Genomic DNA, 18,636 nt, shown 5'->3' with positions numbered 1-18,636 from the left:
TGATACTTCTTCAAGCAGATGAATAACAAATTTCATGCACAATGAAGCCAAGAAAATCTCTTTGAAGCCTAAACAACACAGTAAAAAAACAAAGCCCTGTTTCCCAAGAATCACAGACAGCCTTCACAAAGCAAGTAACAGATTTTTTTATTATTTCTTTACTGCTTTAAATAGTAAAGCTCTCATTAAGAGTAACATTTTGATTGTTCCAGATCCCACTCCTTGAGATCTTAAGTATGCTTGCTAAATCTGGTAATCTTGGGTTCTTGAGTTTGTCCTCCCACAACTCTTTGTTTGCTCCCAGGTCTCCTTTGCTTATTGACACTTGTAAAATACTGTAGTGAGTACTTCATCTGTTTATCAGTGCAGCCTACTCCAACCCCACTCTCCTGACACACATCAATCCAACTGTGTGCTCTTAGAAGATTAGGGAAGTAGCTGTCCTTGTGATCCTGGGTTTATGTACACAAAATTTGTTTTACACTAGCAGACAGTAGATATTAGTGTGAAAGCTCTGGATTTATGTTAATACACTTGTGGTATGTCTATGCTAGCAATTGTAAATGTGTCCATCACTAGGCTGATGCCATTACTCAGGTGTAAATGCCTGAAGCATACATCTCCAGGTGAATATAGGGCAAGCAAAGTAGCCAACCCTGTGCTGATGCCAGTTTGTTTGAGGGGTAAGAAGCAGTTCTCAAGTCTTGAGCATTAATATTCCTCCATGTCCATTCTGGCAGCGTAATGAATCCTTTTCTGATTGATATTTACCCAATCTATAAAGGTCCTTCTCCCCACACCGCTTTCACTGGTAGAAGCATGCTGCTCTATCCACATCAGAACAGCTTTCCACTGCACCTCTACAGATCAATAGCAATGAAAATACAGCTCTGAAAGTAGCTAGTTGGCGTACTGAGCATACCTCAGTAATGATTAGTGTCTGGGAGGAATACTCGCTCATCCCTGATATTTTGGCCAGAGCAGCAGAACTGTTCATCCTACTGGGACATTTCAGGGAGGCTGCAGGAGGAACGTGTCCTGGCCCAGAGCTGGAAGTAAATTGAGAATTTGAGGAAAGCCATTCAAGATGAAGTTGGTCTGGTAACACCCTTATAGTTATAGAACACAAAGGGTGTGAGGATTAATGGGTCATCTTATTATAATATAAACCATCAATTCAGTTTTTTTAAGACCCTGATTTTTAATGTCTAGCAAAATCATAAATTTAAGATCCCAGGCACGTCTTTTGAAAGTGTTATGCAGGTTTCCTTTCAGTATGAGGACTGATAAGTCAGCTACAGAGCAATCACTCTGCATAAAGTGCTCACCTGGAGGTGAGAGCGTGTTTTTGTCTTTCATTGTTTGCTACATAAATTCATTTGAGAACGTAGCAATTTTGTTTGATTTCACGCATAGGCTGAACCGTTGTAATTTGGAACTCTCTCATCTGGCAACATATGTAATCTGGCATGATTTTAGTTTGCCAGACAACCACTTATCATGGATGTGGCCAAGTTTTCCCTGGTCTTATAAAGTTTGTTGACAGCCACCAGTCCTGGCTCTCAGTGTTTGGTGCTGTTGTTTAGCTGTAATTTACCCCTAAATGTCTTCTACGAGACAAGTATAGGAAGTGTTGGTAATGCTGCTAGACTATCTTGAACTCCTGGGGTCCGCCAAATTCTCTCATCCGGCACCAGTGAGGTCATGAGGGTGCCGGATGAGAGAGGTTAAACCTGTAGCTCTTGGGACATGTAGTGTAGTGGATGAACTATGGACATGTGTACAACGCATGGATCTTGAGAGACGTGTTGTAGGAGGATGTATATCATTGTAACAATGGAGCTATGTCTACAGATTTTACGTCTGTTGTTCTCAAAGGCTACAGCTACGCCAGAGAGTTTGTTTGACATAACTCGTGGAGCATCTACACACAAAATGCGTTTTGTTAACAGTCTGCCAACAAAACTCAGCACTTCCGCCGCTAGCATTGTGCCTCTCCGTGATGAAGAATAATACCTTTGTCGATAGTTTCTGTCAACAAAAAAGCCATGTAGACACTCTGGGGGGCAGGGGGGCTCTTTGTCAACAGACAGGGCTTCTAGTTCACCAGGCAGCCCTGTTTGCTGAGCTTCCAACTGGCCATTCTGTTGAGAAAGTGGCTGGGCCATTTGGCTGTTCTCTGTCGACAGAGTGGACTGCTCTTTCAATCCACTTTTGCGTTTGTATGTGATCTGTCGACAGAAGTTTTGCCAGATAAGCTCTTCCAACAGTAACTTCTGTTGATAGATTGCTGTAGTGTAGACATAGCCAAAGAGTGGTGCTGCTTTGAGCTGCTGTTTCCTGGTCTGTGGTGAGCTTGCTCCTGATGAGCTTGGAAAGCCTGTGAGTTGTTTGAGGCCAGAAGAAAGGGTTTAGGAAAGATTTCTTTCAAGATGGGAATACCTGTGGAATATAGGTTGTAGTTATTTGATTATACCTCATACAGGTTCCAGTGTGGCGTGGTAGATAAGAGCCAGAGGTGTGTGGTTGGCGAAGGGTGGGGTGTTTTCTTGGAGTATTTGGATGTCCCATTCCATGGTGGTATCCTTGGTGGCATATGCTTGTTTGATCTCTCTCTCTCTCTCTCTCTCACACACACACACAGAGCAAAGAAAAAAGTAGTCATATAGCTTTAAAGACTAACAAAATAATGTATTAGGAGATGAGCTTTCATGGGGCAGACCCACTTTTTCAGATCTAGAGATAGTGCTGTAAGTGGGTCTGCCCCAGAAAAGCTCATCACCTAATAAATTATTTTGTTAGGTTTTTGTTAATTATTATTGCTATATTTTTATTTTTAGTCTTCAAAGTGCTACATGACTTTTTTTTTTTTGCTAAGATACAGACTAACATGGCTACCTCTCTGTTTGATGAAGGCAGTTTTAACTGTGTTCAGATCCATATTCAGGAATTTTTCCTTGGAGTATATTTTAAGGTATCTGTAGGTAACAGATTTCATGGCATGTTTGATGTGGTTACTAGTTCTATGAAGGTATATGTGATAATCTGTGGGTTTCTTGGATTCAATTGTTGAAGTTGATCATGGTGCCCAGGATGTTAATACTAGCATGAGAGTGTATCAGAGAGAATTTAATGGATGAGTGGGACCTGTTGAAGTTGCAGTGAAAATCTGAGGGATTGTCAGACGATGGCAATATACATTAATATAGCTCAGGTACATAACTGGTTTTGTGGTGCATTTGTCCATTGTATACTGAAAGCTGGCCTTTTGTGTAATGAATAGTTTGAAGATTGTTTCTGACTCCCAATCAACGTTCCCTCAATTTTTCCCATGTACAGAATAAATTTTGTCACGTGCACCAAGGCGTGTGCATATGTGCACCACCAGCAGAAACACATCTGTGGGTGCTCTGCTAACCAGCTGCGCAGCATTTGAATCTTGTCTGGGTGCCTGCCCAAGCACTCAGCTAACAAGGAACACTGCTCACATTATTACTTCATTAAATAGTGCCATGGCCAGAAAAAATGGGCATGCCTGCGCCCTTTTGTTTATTCTGGTTAGCACATAAACGGTTCCTGGGATGGATTTGTGGGTGGATGATTTCAGAGTTTCTGAAAGACATGATGATATTCTTAAATTTCTGGGTAAATTGTAGTTGTGGGGTCTTGAGCTCCTAATAGATAGTGTCAGAGTTGTCAGTTGGCCTTCACATACTCATCATGCTTGAGGACTCTGATGGAGCTCCATTTGTCTGCTGGTTTGAAACTATCTGGTGATTTCAAGGACAGTACAGATGTCCTCTTCATGATGAAGATCATCAGGGATGCGCTGTTTGTTAAGGATTTCACAGTCAGCTTTTTAACCCTGAAGCAATCAATGTAATTACCTACAACAGTGGTCAGCAACTCCTGGCCTGGGTGCCAAGAAAGTCCATTTTCATCTGCACATGAGGCAGGAGCTAAGCTCCACCCCTCCTCCCTCATCCAGCAGGGAGCTTGCTCAAACCCAGGTTGCCTGTGGTTTAACAGACCAGTAATGACACCATCACCTAAATGGTAAAGCTCTGCATCTTTATTTATTTATTAATGAAGCTGTTTTAAGTAGTACTATTAGTGACATTAAAAGTATCACCAACACTCGGACCATAAACAGATGTCAAAAGATCAAATGTCAGCTCCCCGCCCTGGAAAGCTGCTGATCCCTGATCTACAATGTGGTTTCATTCCTTCTGTGGTGTCAAATAATCCTTTTATTCTTGCGAATGTGGGCTGGGACTTAGTAATTGTGAGTGGCATCATCAATGCTCTTAAAGAAAATACTGCCACAATGATACTACTCACACAAAAGCCAGACAACAGAAATCACTGTCTTACTAACGACACTGGATTTATGGCTTTTGTGACTGACTAACCCTGCTTCTTGTCCTTGTTCACGAGTGCCTGAAACAGGACCCAACGTACACAAAGATGTAAGTTTTTGGTGGGATTGTTTCATTGCCCCAGAAATCTGTTATTGAGTCTTGAGAATGCTACCACTTAGAAACTGATTGTTTTCACTGGGCTCCACTTTGGCTTAAAGGGTAGAATGAAAGGCACCCATTTTTCTGTCCTCTGGGTGGCAGGGTCCTGCATGTGCAGCAACTGCACAAAGAACAGCAGCGTTTCTAGTGTGAGTTTGCGCTGCTCAGTGCAGTTAGCCACCAATTCCCCTAGACCCTGACAGTCCCACCCTACCTTTCACCACATAATCCCAGCCTCGCAGGCCTCCGTCTCCCCCGTGGCTGCCAATTCCGCCCTACAAAGGCAGGACCTCCATCTTCTGACCTTCAAAGACATGGAATGTAGCGCCCTCCTCGACCCTGCTACCTGCTGGGGGACCCCCTGCTCTCCTTTCCCCCTCCCACCGCGCTGCTCGCCCGCCTGTCAGCCAAGGCGCTGCCTCCCCTTCCCAACCCACCCCCAGGATATGGAGCCAGTGCCCATGGCTTGGCCCAGCGGGACATCGTGCCTGGCGGCTCCACCCCGTTCCCGCTGACGGGACCCCGTAGCCAGGGCATGGGCGGTGGTGTCTAGTCGCCATTAGGCCAAGCTCCCCTCCCCCAGCTGCCTCCTGTTGCACCGCAGCTCCGATGCGTCTGGCGCCATAGGCTAACTGGGGCTCCCTGCCTGACACAAACCAAAGTCGCTACTGTCCTCAGGACCTGTCACTTCCCGCCCCATCCCTGAGCCCCGCCAATGAGCTGCCTCCACGCAGCAGCCGTTCAGACACGTAGCTGACCACACACTGCCTGATCCAGGAGACATGGCTGGACACGCTGCCATGGCTGCCACGCTGTTGCTCCACAGCGGCAGCGGGGTCCTGTAACACCCCCATTGCCGCTTTGCGCTGGTCTGACAAAAAAACGATCCGGCAGCAACAGAGACCCTTTGCCGAGGGCTTCTCTCAGCTAGAGCAGCGCGCCACGGTGGCATTCTGGGAGTTGTAGTCCCGCTCCTCCGCCGCTCCTCCCTGATGCTGGGGGAGGATAACGAGCTAGACTACAATTCCCATGGGGCCAAACGAACCACCAATCGCTGTGTCCCACCTCAACAACCCGCCATAGAGCGACTTCCGGGTGGCTGGCGGGATTGGGGTGGGGGGAGGGTGGAGAATTGCTGGAGCTGTCCCGGCCTAGGGGCTTTGTCGCTTTCTCTGTGGACTCCTTTTTTTTTTTTAAGAGGTCCCGCCGGCTTCCTTACCTCAAACCCCGCCCAGCGTCGTGACGACAGCTCCCCCAAATTCCGGCCCCTTTGGGCGGTGGGGCAATATTGGCGGTTATTCGAGCCAATCAGGCCGGTTTTTTGGGGGGCGGGTCTCCCGGCAACCCTGGGCTGGGCTCTGCGCCTGGCGGGCTGGGTAGTGCTGCCGCTGTCCTGCCTCTACTACTAGGGGAACCTTGAGGGGGCTCAGCCCTGGGGCCTGGGGGCTTAGCCCTGCCTACGCCGCCGCCTCTGCGGGGGAGGGCACTGGAGTGACTGAGCCTCGCCCCACTCGCTCTTGGGGTGCAGCTAAGCTGTGTCCTAGCCCCATACTGTCAGGCAGGGCCGGCTGGGACGTAGGTGCCCCCCACCCGCGGTGTCCCCTGTCTCTCCCATTAAATCTTCCCGTGTGACCGACTTGGCGGCAGGAGCTGGCGATGGACATATTCGGGGACTTGCGGCGAATGAACAAGCGGCAGGTAAAGTGGGCGGTGAGCTGCACGGAGGCGCGCAGACGGGGTGTTTTGCGTGGGGCTGGTGCTGCGTTGCATGCCAGTGCATGTGCTGGGCTGCTGTAGGTTTGCTGTGACCACCTCGGTTCCCAGCCAGGCTGGGCACGTGCCCTGCTGTGTCTGTGACATCGGTTGGGCACGCCTTGCGCGTGTGTGGTGACTGCGTCGTGCTCGGCAACTCAGTCCCTTGTGTTGCGTGCCTGCGTTGTGAGTGCAACGAAGGGTCCTGTGGCGCCTTGTAGACTGATAGGAAAGTTTTGAGCATGAGCTTTCGTGAGCACAGGCTCACTTCATCAGATGCTGGTCCAGATGCTGGTCTAGTCTATAAGGTGCCACAGGACCCTTCGTTGCTGTTACAGATCCAGACTAACACGGCTACCCTCCCGATACTTGCATTGTGAGTGTGAGGTTCATGCTTGTGTTTTGGGGTGAGCGTACCAGCGAGGGCCAGACCAGAGATTTTGTGGGTATCTAAGACCTGGTAGTTACTACATGGATGGGATTATCAGATTTTCACCCTAAAAATATAAGTACCAGAACAGCTGTCTGAAGAAGCACCGTCTTGGGTGAGGACTGGGAGAGTTGCACAACAAGCTTTTTCAGCAACTGGTGATGGAAAGAAAATAATGCTGCTACTCGTCTTTTATGGCACTACTTACTTCGGTCGTCTTCCCCACCACTCAGGAGTGAGCAAGTTTAGTTAGTGGGCTCATCAGGGCCTTTGTGGGTGGGGAGAGTAAAATGGAGCATGTGGCAGTCTAGTTGTTAATGTCAGATAGGCCTTGTGTCACGTGTGCCTGTCACCAACTTGCTATCAGTATTACTGGCTCAATGATTTAAGTATTGAGAAGCTGTGGAGGAGGATTTGCACAAAGCCCTCTTTTCTTATCAATTGCCTAGAGCATTGGAACAGGCCCTCAAAATTAGGACAGCCTTGATTTGTAGATAGTTATACATGTAGCATAACCAGGTGTCCTACTTTTCAACCTACCAGTCTACTTTGTGCTTGTTATGTGGTTGGCAATGTTCCCCATCTTCTGATGTTGCTTTCCTCCTTGTTCTACTTGCCAAAGTCCGTCATGCTGCTATTCGTGCTACAAATACAGGAACCCTGCACATATTCACTGTGGTGAGACAGCTAATACACATGAACCTCAATGCTGCTGTTAGTATATATGTCAAGGTTCAGGCTCTCTTTTCGTAGCTTCCTGTCAGAAATTTTGGACTTCTTGTACTTAAGCTAGTTCTTGGTCCCTGCTGATTTATAATAAGAAAATCTCTAAGTAAAAATTGCCATGTGTGAAGTATCTCTCCTCTCCACCAACACCCTCCCCCCCAAAAAAAAATCCTGCCAAGGCTACCAAAACAGATTTTTTTTGCAGAGATTAAACCTGAATATCTACAATATTTTGCAAATGTAAGTTTCACCCAACAGAGAGTGATGCACACAATTCCCTAGTATTCTTGCAAAGTATCACTTGCTCGTGCTACAATTTCAATTTCAAAATAAGGATTTTAGTTTCTTGTGTATAATTCAAGGAGCTCTCACGAACAGTAAATACAAGCGTTATAAATGCTATCAGGGAGAAGATTTAGGGTTACCATATTTGAACTTTAAAAGAAGAGGGCATCCATGAGAGATCTTTTTACTGTTGCTCCACATTATAAAACAACCTCATGGTTTGTCAGTGGAATTGTTGATAAAAGAGAAGCACAGGAATGTAGTAGTAAACAGAAGTGTACTGTAACCTGTAAACAGAAGTGCACTGGCACTGATGTGAGGAAATATAGGCCTGATCCTGCATCATGAGTTGCATAGGGATGATATAGATGGTGCTTGGTCCTGCCATGAAGGCAGGAGATTGGACTTCATGACCTCTTGAGGACTTTTCCAGTTCTAGTGTTCCATGATAGAGGGGCAGCTCTGTTTTACTTCTCAGGGAATCTGCACCACTGCTCATGCACAGGATTCATGTGTCCCCTGCAGATTCCCGTGCCCCCCGCCCCCCCCCCCCCCGGTGGAAAATAGCATCTGCCAGAGAGATGCTGCAGTTACACCTTTTGCTGCAGAAGAGTGGTGGCTGCTTGGGATCACCCAGCTACAGAGCAGAGATAGGGAGGAGAAAAGGCTACATTCCTCATGGTGCCCTGCCCATAAGGAGGCACAGGAAATGGGGGGCTGGACAATGTGGGACACATGGGACTGCTCGGAAGATATACAGGCCCTGGGATTCAGAAGGGCAGATGGGCGTGGAAAAGGAATAAAGGGCTACATTGGGATGGGTGGGAGGCTGAGGGGTTGCAGGGACACATGGAGACGGGGCAGATATGCCTGGCTGAACTTGAGAGGCTAGGAATCATCAAGGTCTGCATGGGGGAGGCTCCCCAACTTCCTAACAATTTCCCCTCCACCTCCTGAAAAAAAGAACCCATTTCTATACTTCTCCCACCCACAACAAACAGAATATTCCCTTCCAGGTTTCTTCACAGCTATTTCTTTCAGCTCCCTTAGCTCTTCCGTTAACCCCTGCTTTCCCAAGTCTTTGCATTACTTCTATGGGGTGCAGGAAATATGATTTTTATCATAGTGTAAATGAATTATTACTCAAAATTCTGTATTAATTTGCCTAGAAAGGTATATATTTGTCAAAATACATTTCTTGAATCTTTTATTGTTGCAGGCATACTTTTTGACAGATATTTTGGAACAAATTGCCAAAAAAATTGAAACTGGCCTAACTTACATCATGTTAGTTTGACAACACATGCATAATTTTAAAATACCGTGCAGAATTTTTAACTTTTTGGTGCAGATTTACCCCTGGGAGTAGTAATTATATGGAACCCTTTTTACTTCAGTGGGGCTCTGTGTGGCTTCAAGCAGTCCACTTGTGCAGGTCACTGTTCAAAAGAGGGGCTTTAAGCTGAGAATGTATTCCTCCACTGCAGTGCAGCACAGAATATGCAGCCTAGAGCCAGGGGGGTTTAAGATGGTTTTAAGCACCATCATACACTTCTGAGCTTCTGTTGTTCCTGGGGCTTATCTGAGTTACTGGAGCCTCCATAGGCTGTTTTGTGGACCATTTTGCTGCTTGACTTTCCATTGTGCTTCAGGCTCTTCCCTGATATGTCTTGATCTCTGGCCACTTCGTGCCCTCTACTCCGAGGCTTGCAAGGACTCCTCAGGAGGCTATGGTGCTCATGTTTTCCACCTGCCAGAGGAATGTTCCCTCAGTTGATTATGGGGTTTTTAGGGCCCCTTTATGCTGCTCTGGCCTTTTCCCATGGCATAAAGAGACGGGAGTAGAGGATAAAGATGTCATCCTGGGGTACAATCCTGTCTCCAGGGAAATCAATGGTAAATTCCCATTGACTGCAGTGGAGCCAAGATTTCACCTTAGTCTCTCTCTTAATATGCCTGTGTCGGGACTATTCTATCGTGACTCTTAATGTACAGCATTTTATTTAGTTTTTTTTTTTTTAAATAGTATGTTAATTTTGTTTTCTGGTTTTAGAGGTGCTTCAAATTATGGAAATTACCATATGTATTTAAGTTGCGCACCCTAAAACATACGTGTTTCAAACATCTCAGTTTTGTTTTGCAAAATCGAATAGTTTGAGTTGGTTAAATGTTTATGATGACCATGTATGACTTTGGCCAGGGAAATTCACATTTAAAACAGAGAGGAGTTTACAAAAATCTTTCTGTAACAAGCATTTCTTTTTGTGTCTCTATTGTGTACTTGTTAACTGGACAATTTTATTTGGGCGGGGGTTGTCTTTGTGTCTTTGCAGCTATATTACCAAGTATTAAATTTTGCCATGATTGTGTCTTCCGCACTTATGATATGGAAAGGTCTGATAGTCATCACTGGAAGTGAAAGCCCTATTGTTGTGGTACTGAGGTATGTCTATTTAAATTACGACTTGTTTTGTTTTAACAGTAGAATGAATTTTTTTCTGGTGCAAATATATCTCAAATTATTTTCTATCCAATAGTAAAATACTATCACGTGGGTAAATGAGCATCTCCCCGACCATTATTTTCACTTTGGAATGCCTAAATTTAGGCTTCTGTATCTGTTAGGCTTCCATTTCTGTATCTAAATAAAACATGGCCATATTTTTAGGGCTGCCAGATGTTTGCAGTCGTTGATGGCCCTAGGTGTCCAGACTTACGAAAGTCCAGAAGTTTTCATTATATCACTGAATATGGAAAAGTTGCTTAACTTTATTATTTATATTCGTATAGTGGCTAGGAAAGTTGGTCGTGAAGTAAACTGCATTATGGGGATCAGGTATGAAAATGTTAATTGCATTAGTGAATTGCCTTATGATACTAATTAAAGTGGCATATTTTGCCTGGTGAAAAGATATTTGAATATTTTATTTACCCACACACACAAAAGCTGTACATTTTGTAAGTTGTCACTTGCCTCTCTAAATATTTCATCATCAGAATGGCATCTTTCTCACTTTCTCATTTTTTATGATCACATTATATTGATATTGGAGATGGCAGTAATTGTGGCATAGCTTCTTTTCTGGACAACGATTTATAAATGTCTGCATTGCTTCCACCTCTCCCAGGTGGACAACATTTAATGTATAAGGGCCTCATCCTGCAAGCCTATTGGGTTGATCAAATGCATAAAGTTAAGTACACAAAGATTGGGCTCTACACATTTGCATCAGTAAGGATAACATGTCAGAACATTTTTATTAGGGAATGTTTTAGACTTCTGGTACAGTCAAACTTCTGTGCTTGCTTTGAACAAACCTTAATGCTTTTTGTATGTTTTAAGATCAGTTTTAGGCTAAGCTATACTGCAAAGCATGATTTGGTTACTGAAAAAAAATCTCATCTGTACATCTTTATTGTACGTGTATATCTTTTTTTGGTTTGGTCTTGTTTCCATGACCAGTAGAGCAATACCACCATAAAATAACATATTATGAGCCATATTTATGTGTTGGAATCCTTTATTTCTTATTGGGTGTCCACCCAAAACATTCAAGAGGTGACCCTGCTTTTGTAGTACTTCAGCAAACTGGTAACAAATTTTAAAACAAAATGTTTTCATGTCAGGCTAGTGAGTTTCATGTTTTTGTAGTAAATTTTAGTTATACTTGAACATGTAAGTTTCTACATTGTCCAAGAGATTGATAAAGAGATCCAGAGCCTTTATCTCCTGTAGATTGCTATTGCCTGAGTTAAAAGCTGTGTCTGGCTTTGAAAAATGTCTGTAAACTTTTCAGGTGTATGACTCTGCAATTTAAAATAAATCAAATATCCTGTTTCCATAAGCATGGGACTTCCCTATAGGCATTATCCCATCCTACGTACAGCTTTGCTTCGTAATATATTGTGGCATCTTTGTGGCCTGTCAGTGAAATGTAAGGTATTGGCCACTGCTTTGCTGTTGATGCACTAACCAGATTTAATGGACCAAAAGTCTGATCCGCTGTGGCAAAACCTTTGTTCTTTATCACAGCAGACAATACTAAATATTTTTCCAAACAACCTGTTTACTGAAATCAGTCTGTTAGCTGGCTCTTTGAGACCAGGGATTCATTTTCCACAGGTTCCATCTGTTGGATCTTTCAAAATCTGGTCACATTTTAAGTAGATTTTTATAGTTTTTAAATGTTGTGTTAATGGAAACGGCAAAAATCAGGCCTCACTTAAATCTACAGATTTAAAGATAACTATCAAAGACATTTTTTACTTTTCTTTTTAGTTTGTGTTGCAGATATCATTGTGCCTCTAGTATAATCTTTCTCTGTTTGTTTGTAGTGGCAGTATGGAACCCGCATTTCATAGAGGAGACCTGTTGTTCTTAACAAATTTCCAAGAAGATCCTATCAGAGTGGGTGAAATAGTTGTTTTTAAAGTTGAGGGAAGAGATATTCCAATAGTTCACAGAGTACTCAAAATCCATGAAAAGTAATTACTTATTTTTTTTATTATTTCTAAGTATGATTTTGCTTGGATGTATTTTCATCAGTGTTCTAATTTAATGCTATCTCCTGAATGTGGTAAATATAGTATGCTGTGAGAGACAATATTTGCAGTACTTAAACATTTTTTTTTGTTGTAACCCAATAGGCTCTTTGCAGGCGGACCACTGTACTTGAGTGAAGGTCCACTGGCTTCATTGTAGGTACATGCATGCACCCAAAGACTAGTCTCATAACAAAAGCCCTGATCCTTGAAGTCGTGGGTCTCCATGTGCGGCTAGATCAGGGTCAGCAACCTGCGGCTCCAGAGCCACATGCATCTCTTGAAGGAACCATTTGTGGCTCTGAATGCTGCTGCCACTTAAATAAAAAAACTAAATTCAGTTGCCCACGGTTAAAACAACTGAATTTATTTTTTTTTTATTTAAGCAGCAGCAGCCTCCACAGCTGCTGAGCAGTCAGCTGTGGTACGGAGCCCTGGAAGAGAACGCCAACAGGGCAGGGAGCTGCCTGTGCTGCATGTGGGGGAAGTCTAAGCCTACAGGAGAGCTGGGGGAGGGGCGGCCAAGCCTGCCCTTGCCAGAGCTGGGCTGAGGAGGAGGAGGAGGAGGAGGCGGCAGGGAGGGAGAGGACTGCGGCCATTAAGAAGCTGCAGTGGATCTCGTGAGGCAGGTTAATCTTGGGGATGAGGGGGTGGGTCTGGGGCTGAGACAGGTTAAACTTGGGGGTGGAGGGGGGCAGTATGGGGCTGAGACGGATTAAACCTGGAGATTGGGGGTGGGTTTGTGGGGTGCGGGGGTAAAGCTTGGGGACGGGGTGGATTTAGGGGCTGACGTGTAAAGACTGGAGATGGGGGTAACAACTTTCTAACTGATGCAAACATTGTGCGTGCACTGTGCTTAAAATAAGGGTAACAAAGTATGGTTTGACATTATTTATTAAGGACGGTCACCTATTCACATGCACTGCAGCTCTTGAAGCATTCATTTTGTGGCTGAATTTGAAAAAATGGCTCTTCTCGCTATTTTGGTTGCAAAGTCCTGGCTAGGGATTAATAATCATCAGGGCTCAAGCACTGACGTGCCTTGTGCTTCTGACACAGATGTCAAAAGGCTTTCTTAATGTCTCAGATGTGGGAGGATTTTTGCCTGTGCGACAATGGTGATAGTCATCTGATAGGATTGTGCTGCGAGTTTGGCAGCACATCTTGAAAGAGGCTTTAAGAACTGGCAAGCTGGGAGGAAGCAATGCACAGGCAGCAATTGAGGTTTACCCCTTTACGCTAAGATCTTCTGTGCCTCTCAGTGATCCTGATGGTTTTTGGCTCGTAGTTTGGTGCTGAAGCAGTCAAATGTCAGTTCTCCAGAGAAAAGGTTGAAAGAATTGAGCTTTTTAGTCTAGAAAAGAGAGAGCTGAAAGGGGCCTGATAAGTCTTCATAAGTATAAAAGGCTGTTGCAAAGGAGATGGTAAATTGTTCTCCGTGTTCACTGAAGGTGGGACAAGAAGGAATCAGCTTAGTTTATATTAAGGGACATTTAGGTTAGCTATTAGGAAAAGATTTTTATTTCTAAGCATAGTTAAGTTCCAGTCACATGCAGGGGTTTTGAAATCCCCGTCACTGGCCGTTTTTAAGAACAGATTATACAAAAATCTGTTGGATGCTCAAGGTTTAATTGTTACTGCCTTATTATAGTGGGCTGTCCTGTATTAGTGGTTCTCCACCATGGGTTTGAAGCCCCCAGTATGCCTGTGAGCAGATTTCAGGGGTGCTCCAAGCATAGCCATCGTTAGGATTGCTGAGCCCTGCCACCCAGAGCTGAAACTGAAGCCTGAGCAACTTAACTTCATGGGACCCAAGCTAGTTGCCCTGCTTGCTAATCCCTAATGCTGGTACTGGCTTTTACATGCAGACAACCTGTTGTTGGGGCACTGGGGGATTGTGGAAATTTCATAGCATGTGCGGGGCCTCAGAAAGGAAAAGGAGGAGAACCTGGGGACTGGATGGCCTTTCACGATCCCTTCCAGCCCAATCTTTCTATGATAAGACAGTTTTCTGCAAGATCTCAGTGGTCATCAAATAAAATATTACATTTACTTTTCTTTTCAATCTTAAATATCTTCACAAATATACTTGGAAGCATGTTGAAAAATTATAGTCCATTGTGCAAGTTGTAAAGTGAACCATTTTACATTTGTTTTAATCCTGAGCCAAAGTGCTTTATGTATATTTAAGCTATACATGGTATCACTTTACCCACTACTGAAATGAAGCCATCTCAGTAGTGAAACATGGTGATTGTTTAACAGCAGACAGCAAATATGCAACTTTCAGGACAAAGTGAAATATCTTCTTTTTCCATTTGAAACTACAGAAAACATTTATGTAGGAATATAATGAGCTACAATATCATTTGGCCAAGTCTCCAAAATTAAGACTCTTGAAATTACGAAAAGAGAATCAAAACCTTTTTGATGCCCTCAAGCAATCGGGGCTTTAGTTTTGTCTTGTATGAAAGTTGGCATCTGCAGCACTATGGTCCTCTGTAATATTCTCCTTGGCACTGCTTCAGTGCTGTCTGGGAGGGAAGAGTGCCACCTACTGAATGAATCACCAGTATAACTTCTGTAGCACCTGGTGTTCCGTAAACATCTTGCACCTGAGCAGTGTCTCCATGAAACACAGTGAAAGCCCCTTGTTGCTCCATAGTGCTTCATATGCTTTTTAAAACAAAACATAATTGCAGTATACTAGTCTTTTATCATTTGCAAAATTATAAGGATCTCACATATTTGTGATTCAGCTGGGGTGGAAAGAATTGTAGCACATAGCACCTAACTTTTATGTGTTTCTGTGTTGCCAGTGAGTCTTGTAGCTATTAACCCTTTCTCCTGATTTAAGTGTATGAATATTTCTTGAAATCAAAAAGACATTTTATCGTACTCCTATCTTTGAAGTAGCATACGTCTGTGTTAATCATTGAGAGTTGAACAAGAGCATGAAAGTTAAAATGGACATTATCTAGTGCATTAGGCTGTCAAACCCGTTCTGCTATCAAAAGACAGGATAAAAGGGTCTAATCCCCACTTCCTTCAATGGAACACATGATTAAACTTCAGATAACTTCACTGGAAGTACGAACAATCCACTAGTCCTAAGTGGACAACATATATGATTTCGCTGGCTGTGGTTCCATTCTCCATCCTTCTGTCTCACACACATTCTCCCCCCCGACCCCAGACCTTTTAAAATCAATATGGCATTTTTCTTGGCAGGGCCAGTTTTAGTATTTTAGGACTGTATTCCTCACTGTAAATACATTAGGCTCTGTTCTCCAAACCTACATGCATGTAACTGCTGTTGATGCTAATAGACGTTGCATGTTTGTATCTAGTAGAAAACAGCTCTCTAATTTTGAATGGTTGATATAACAAAGTTTTTACATCTACTAAATCTGTCAGTGCCTTGATATTTATTAAACAAGTAGGACAAGCAGGACTGGGTGTATAGATTGGTATCTAATCTTCCAGTACTTTACTTTTCATCTTCCGTGCACTTTGCAAATATTAATTAATTAGGTTGTAAATTAAATGGAAATAAAATTGTCACCCTGTTGTCTTACAGAGAAAATGGAAACATCAAATTTCTGACTAAGGGTGATAATAATGAAGTTGATGATAGAGGCTTGTACAAAGAAGGTCAGAACTGGCTTGAAAAGAAGGATGTTGTTGGAAGAGCGAGAGGGTAAGCGATGCTTTCCTATGGCTTTCCTGCCTCAGTAATACAGGAACCACATGCTAGAAGGTACTTTGAATTCTAAGATGGGATCATTGTTTGTAGAAGGACGGGTATTAATACAATATCAAATTCTCTGATCATAAGACACAAACCTACTTGAAGAATTAGCTGTCTGATCGATAATCACATAAACTCTTTGTAAGAATACTAACTGTGGGGAAAATGGCTGTGGTTTGGGCCAACGAAACAACTGTTGATGGAGGTAGAGTTTTTATGTCAAGTGTCACCCACCTTCATGAATTGATTTGTCTTCTTCGGAAAGGTCAGAAACTGGCTTGTCATTGCCACAGAGCTTTTTTCCTGATGTGACAGATAATACCTCTTTCGAGGAAAATCCTTGGTATTTGCAAAGGTTTTCAGTCACTACCTCTGCGTTCAGAATCCACTGTTTTAAAGACCTAATATGAAAAGCAAACTACTAGAACTCTTTGGTAGACTATGTTGCTTTTGCAGATATCTAAGAAAGTGGACATGTAAATTTTGTCAATCTTATTTTCTTTTTCGAATACCTTACTAAATTTTTAAGCAGGAGGATGAAGCCTTTGTTTGTTGAAGGAAGAGGGGGGGTCCAAATTACCCTTTCCTAGGTTGTTTTTAAAATACATGCCTTTCAGAGCAATCCTATATTGAAGCTCTTGCTGTGTGAAACATACCTTTTCAATTAAATGTTAAGCTCTAACATGTATATTTTGGACAATAGTTAGGTATCTTTCTAACACTGTGAAGCTGTTTCACATGTGTCTGTTTAACTTTTCTCAATTAGCTTTTTGCCTTATGTTGGGATGGTTACCATAATAATGAATGACTATCCAAGGTTTAAGGTAAGTCAACATTATTTTGAATGTTAACTTATTAGGGCTTATAATTTTGTATTTACATGCCAAAGGAGCAGTTTCTACAACCGAGTAAAATACCTAGTTAACTAACAATATATTTGTACATATAGATTGCTTATCACCAGGAAAAACAGTCATGTCATATTTTTATGCAGACTTCATTTTTAGTTAGTCAGGTAACATTTTATCAGCCTGTAAACTCACTTTTATGTGTTATTAAGCATGTATTTCCAATGCATATTTTGTTTGAAGATCTAAGATTTGAATTTACAATTTATCAAAATTATACAAATAAAAATTAGTTAACAATTCATTAACTGAAGCTTTTTATTTGTAAGCAAATAGCCTCTGAACTATCTCTAATTCTTACAGTTATAAGCCAGTCTAAAAGTTGTTAACCTTGAACAGAGACTTACTCTGAAGTAGCATCTGTTTCAAATATTTTAGAATGCGGAACCATAATCATTCTTTGTATGTTTTCTTCACAGTATGCTCTTTTGGCAGTAATGGGAGCATATGTATTACTGAAACGTGAATCCTAAAACAAGAAGGAAATGCCTTGTCCAAGATTGAAATTAAAACTATTGGAAAAGCTAATATATTTCACATGTATCAGTTTCTTTATAAGGCTACACAAAAATGTACAAACTGTTTCTTTTGTTTTGTCCCAATAAATTGTAAGGTTAATAAATAAAATTGTTGACTGTTTAATTATATAATTTATATGTATTATTTTATAATACTGCTCTTAAGCAGTTCTTAAGCAATCTTCTCAGTCTATAAACTAGCTGTAAAACTGGCTGCGTAAGGAACTCAGTGCTGGTAAAAATTATTTGATCTGAATTTATCCAGATGATAGGCTTTATTTACAGAATTTGACTTGAACAATGGTTAAATGTGTAACCCAAAACGTAATGTCGTCATGCCCTGAGAAATACTGAAGAGGGAAAAGGTTTTTCTTTGTAAGCTAGCAATTCTTAACATTCCAGGTTTATGTAAGGAATAGTCTAGTTTTCTAAGGTTTCATCTACACCATGGTATAAATTTGATTTTACAACACTGGGTTTTTAAATTCATATTTGAGTATCCTCACCTCCCCACAAAGTTGAGTTACTGTTGCTACACTGAATCACCAAACATTGACTGTTGCAGCAGTGCATCATGGAACCTACCCACTGTTGCCTTAGCTCTGTAGCATTCTGGGTTTCTTTGCTGGTGCAGTATGGGAAAGAAGTACCCTGTAAGTGGTTGTGGGTATGTGATGTCATCTTCGCACATGCAAAGGGCCACTTTTTCAGAATGAAAGTTGGAAAAGTAGAGAGTCCTAGGCAAAGGAAAACTAAAAAGGCTTCAGAAGGTGACAACCACTTAAACTGGTTGCTCGGCTGCTTTTTCCCCTGTAGAAAGAACACCTTTAGGTACAACTTTTATGTTATCAGCCAAGTAGCGTGACAGGCGACTGCCATCTCAACTGTGCCCAGCCACTTCTCCCCTCCTTGAAACCCGTGCAGTACAGTACAGTGGGATGATAGCAAAGTTGAGGAAAGTGCAAACCATAACAACTAAAGCCAACTCCTTCAGGCAGGGGGAAAGCGTGCTGTTCCCCATACGAATGGAAACAAGACAATTTTTGGTGCACTGAAAGGATTTTTGGTTTCCCACTTCACTACACAGACATGGCCAACATGGGGCATGGAGCTCACTGAATTTCCACATGCTAGAATGACTGTGCCCTGGGATCACCCAGGTGTCTGTGTCATCACAACTGGCCCTCCAGCCACTTTTCCCCAC

General features: G+C 42.8%; 1 protein-coding gene across 1 annotated transcript; it reads left to right on the top strand.

Moving 5' to 3' along the window:
• The first annotated feature begins 5,641 nt into the window (after positions 1–5,641).
• On the top strand, positions 5,642–17,541 carry SEC11C (SEC11 homolog C, signal peptidase complex subunit). The gene is made up of 6 exons (XM_074995713.1): positions 5,642–6,218; positions 10,047–10,156; positions 12,049–12,198; positions 15,836–15,955; positions 16,773–16,830; positions 17,334–17,541. Exons 1-6 carry the CDS (start codon positions 6,177–6,179, stop codon positions 17,385–17,387), a joined length of 534 nt encoding a protein of 177 aa, XP_074851814.1. The 5' UTR covers positions 5,642–6,176; the 3' UTR covers positions 17,388–17,541.
• Positions 17,542–18,636: the final 1,095 nt, after the last annotated feature.

This window comes from Carettochelys insculpta, chromosome 5 (assembly GCF_033958435.1).
Source record: "Carettochelys insculpta isolate YL-2023 chromosome 5, ASM3395843v1, whole genome shotgun sequence".
Classification (NCBI taxonomy): domain Eukaryota; kingdom Metazoa; phylum Chordata; order Testudines; family Carettochelyidae; genus Carettochelys; species Carettochelys insculpta.
The sequence above is the reverse complement of the archived record's forward strand: the minus strand, read 5'-3'. Positions and strand labels throughout refer to the sequence as shown.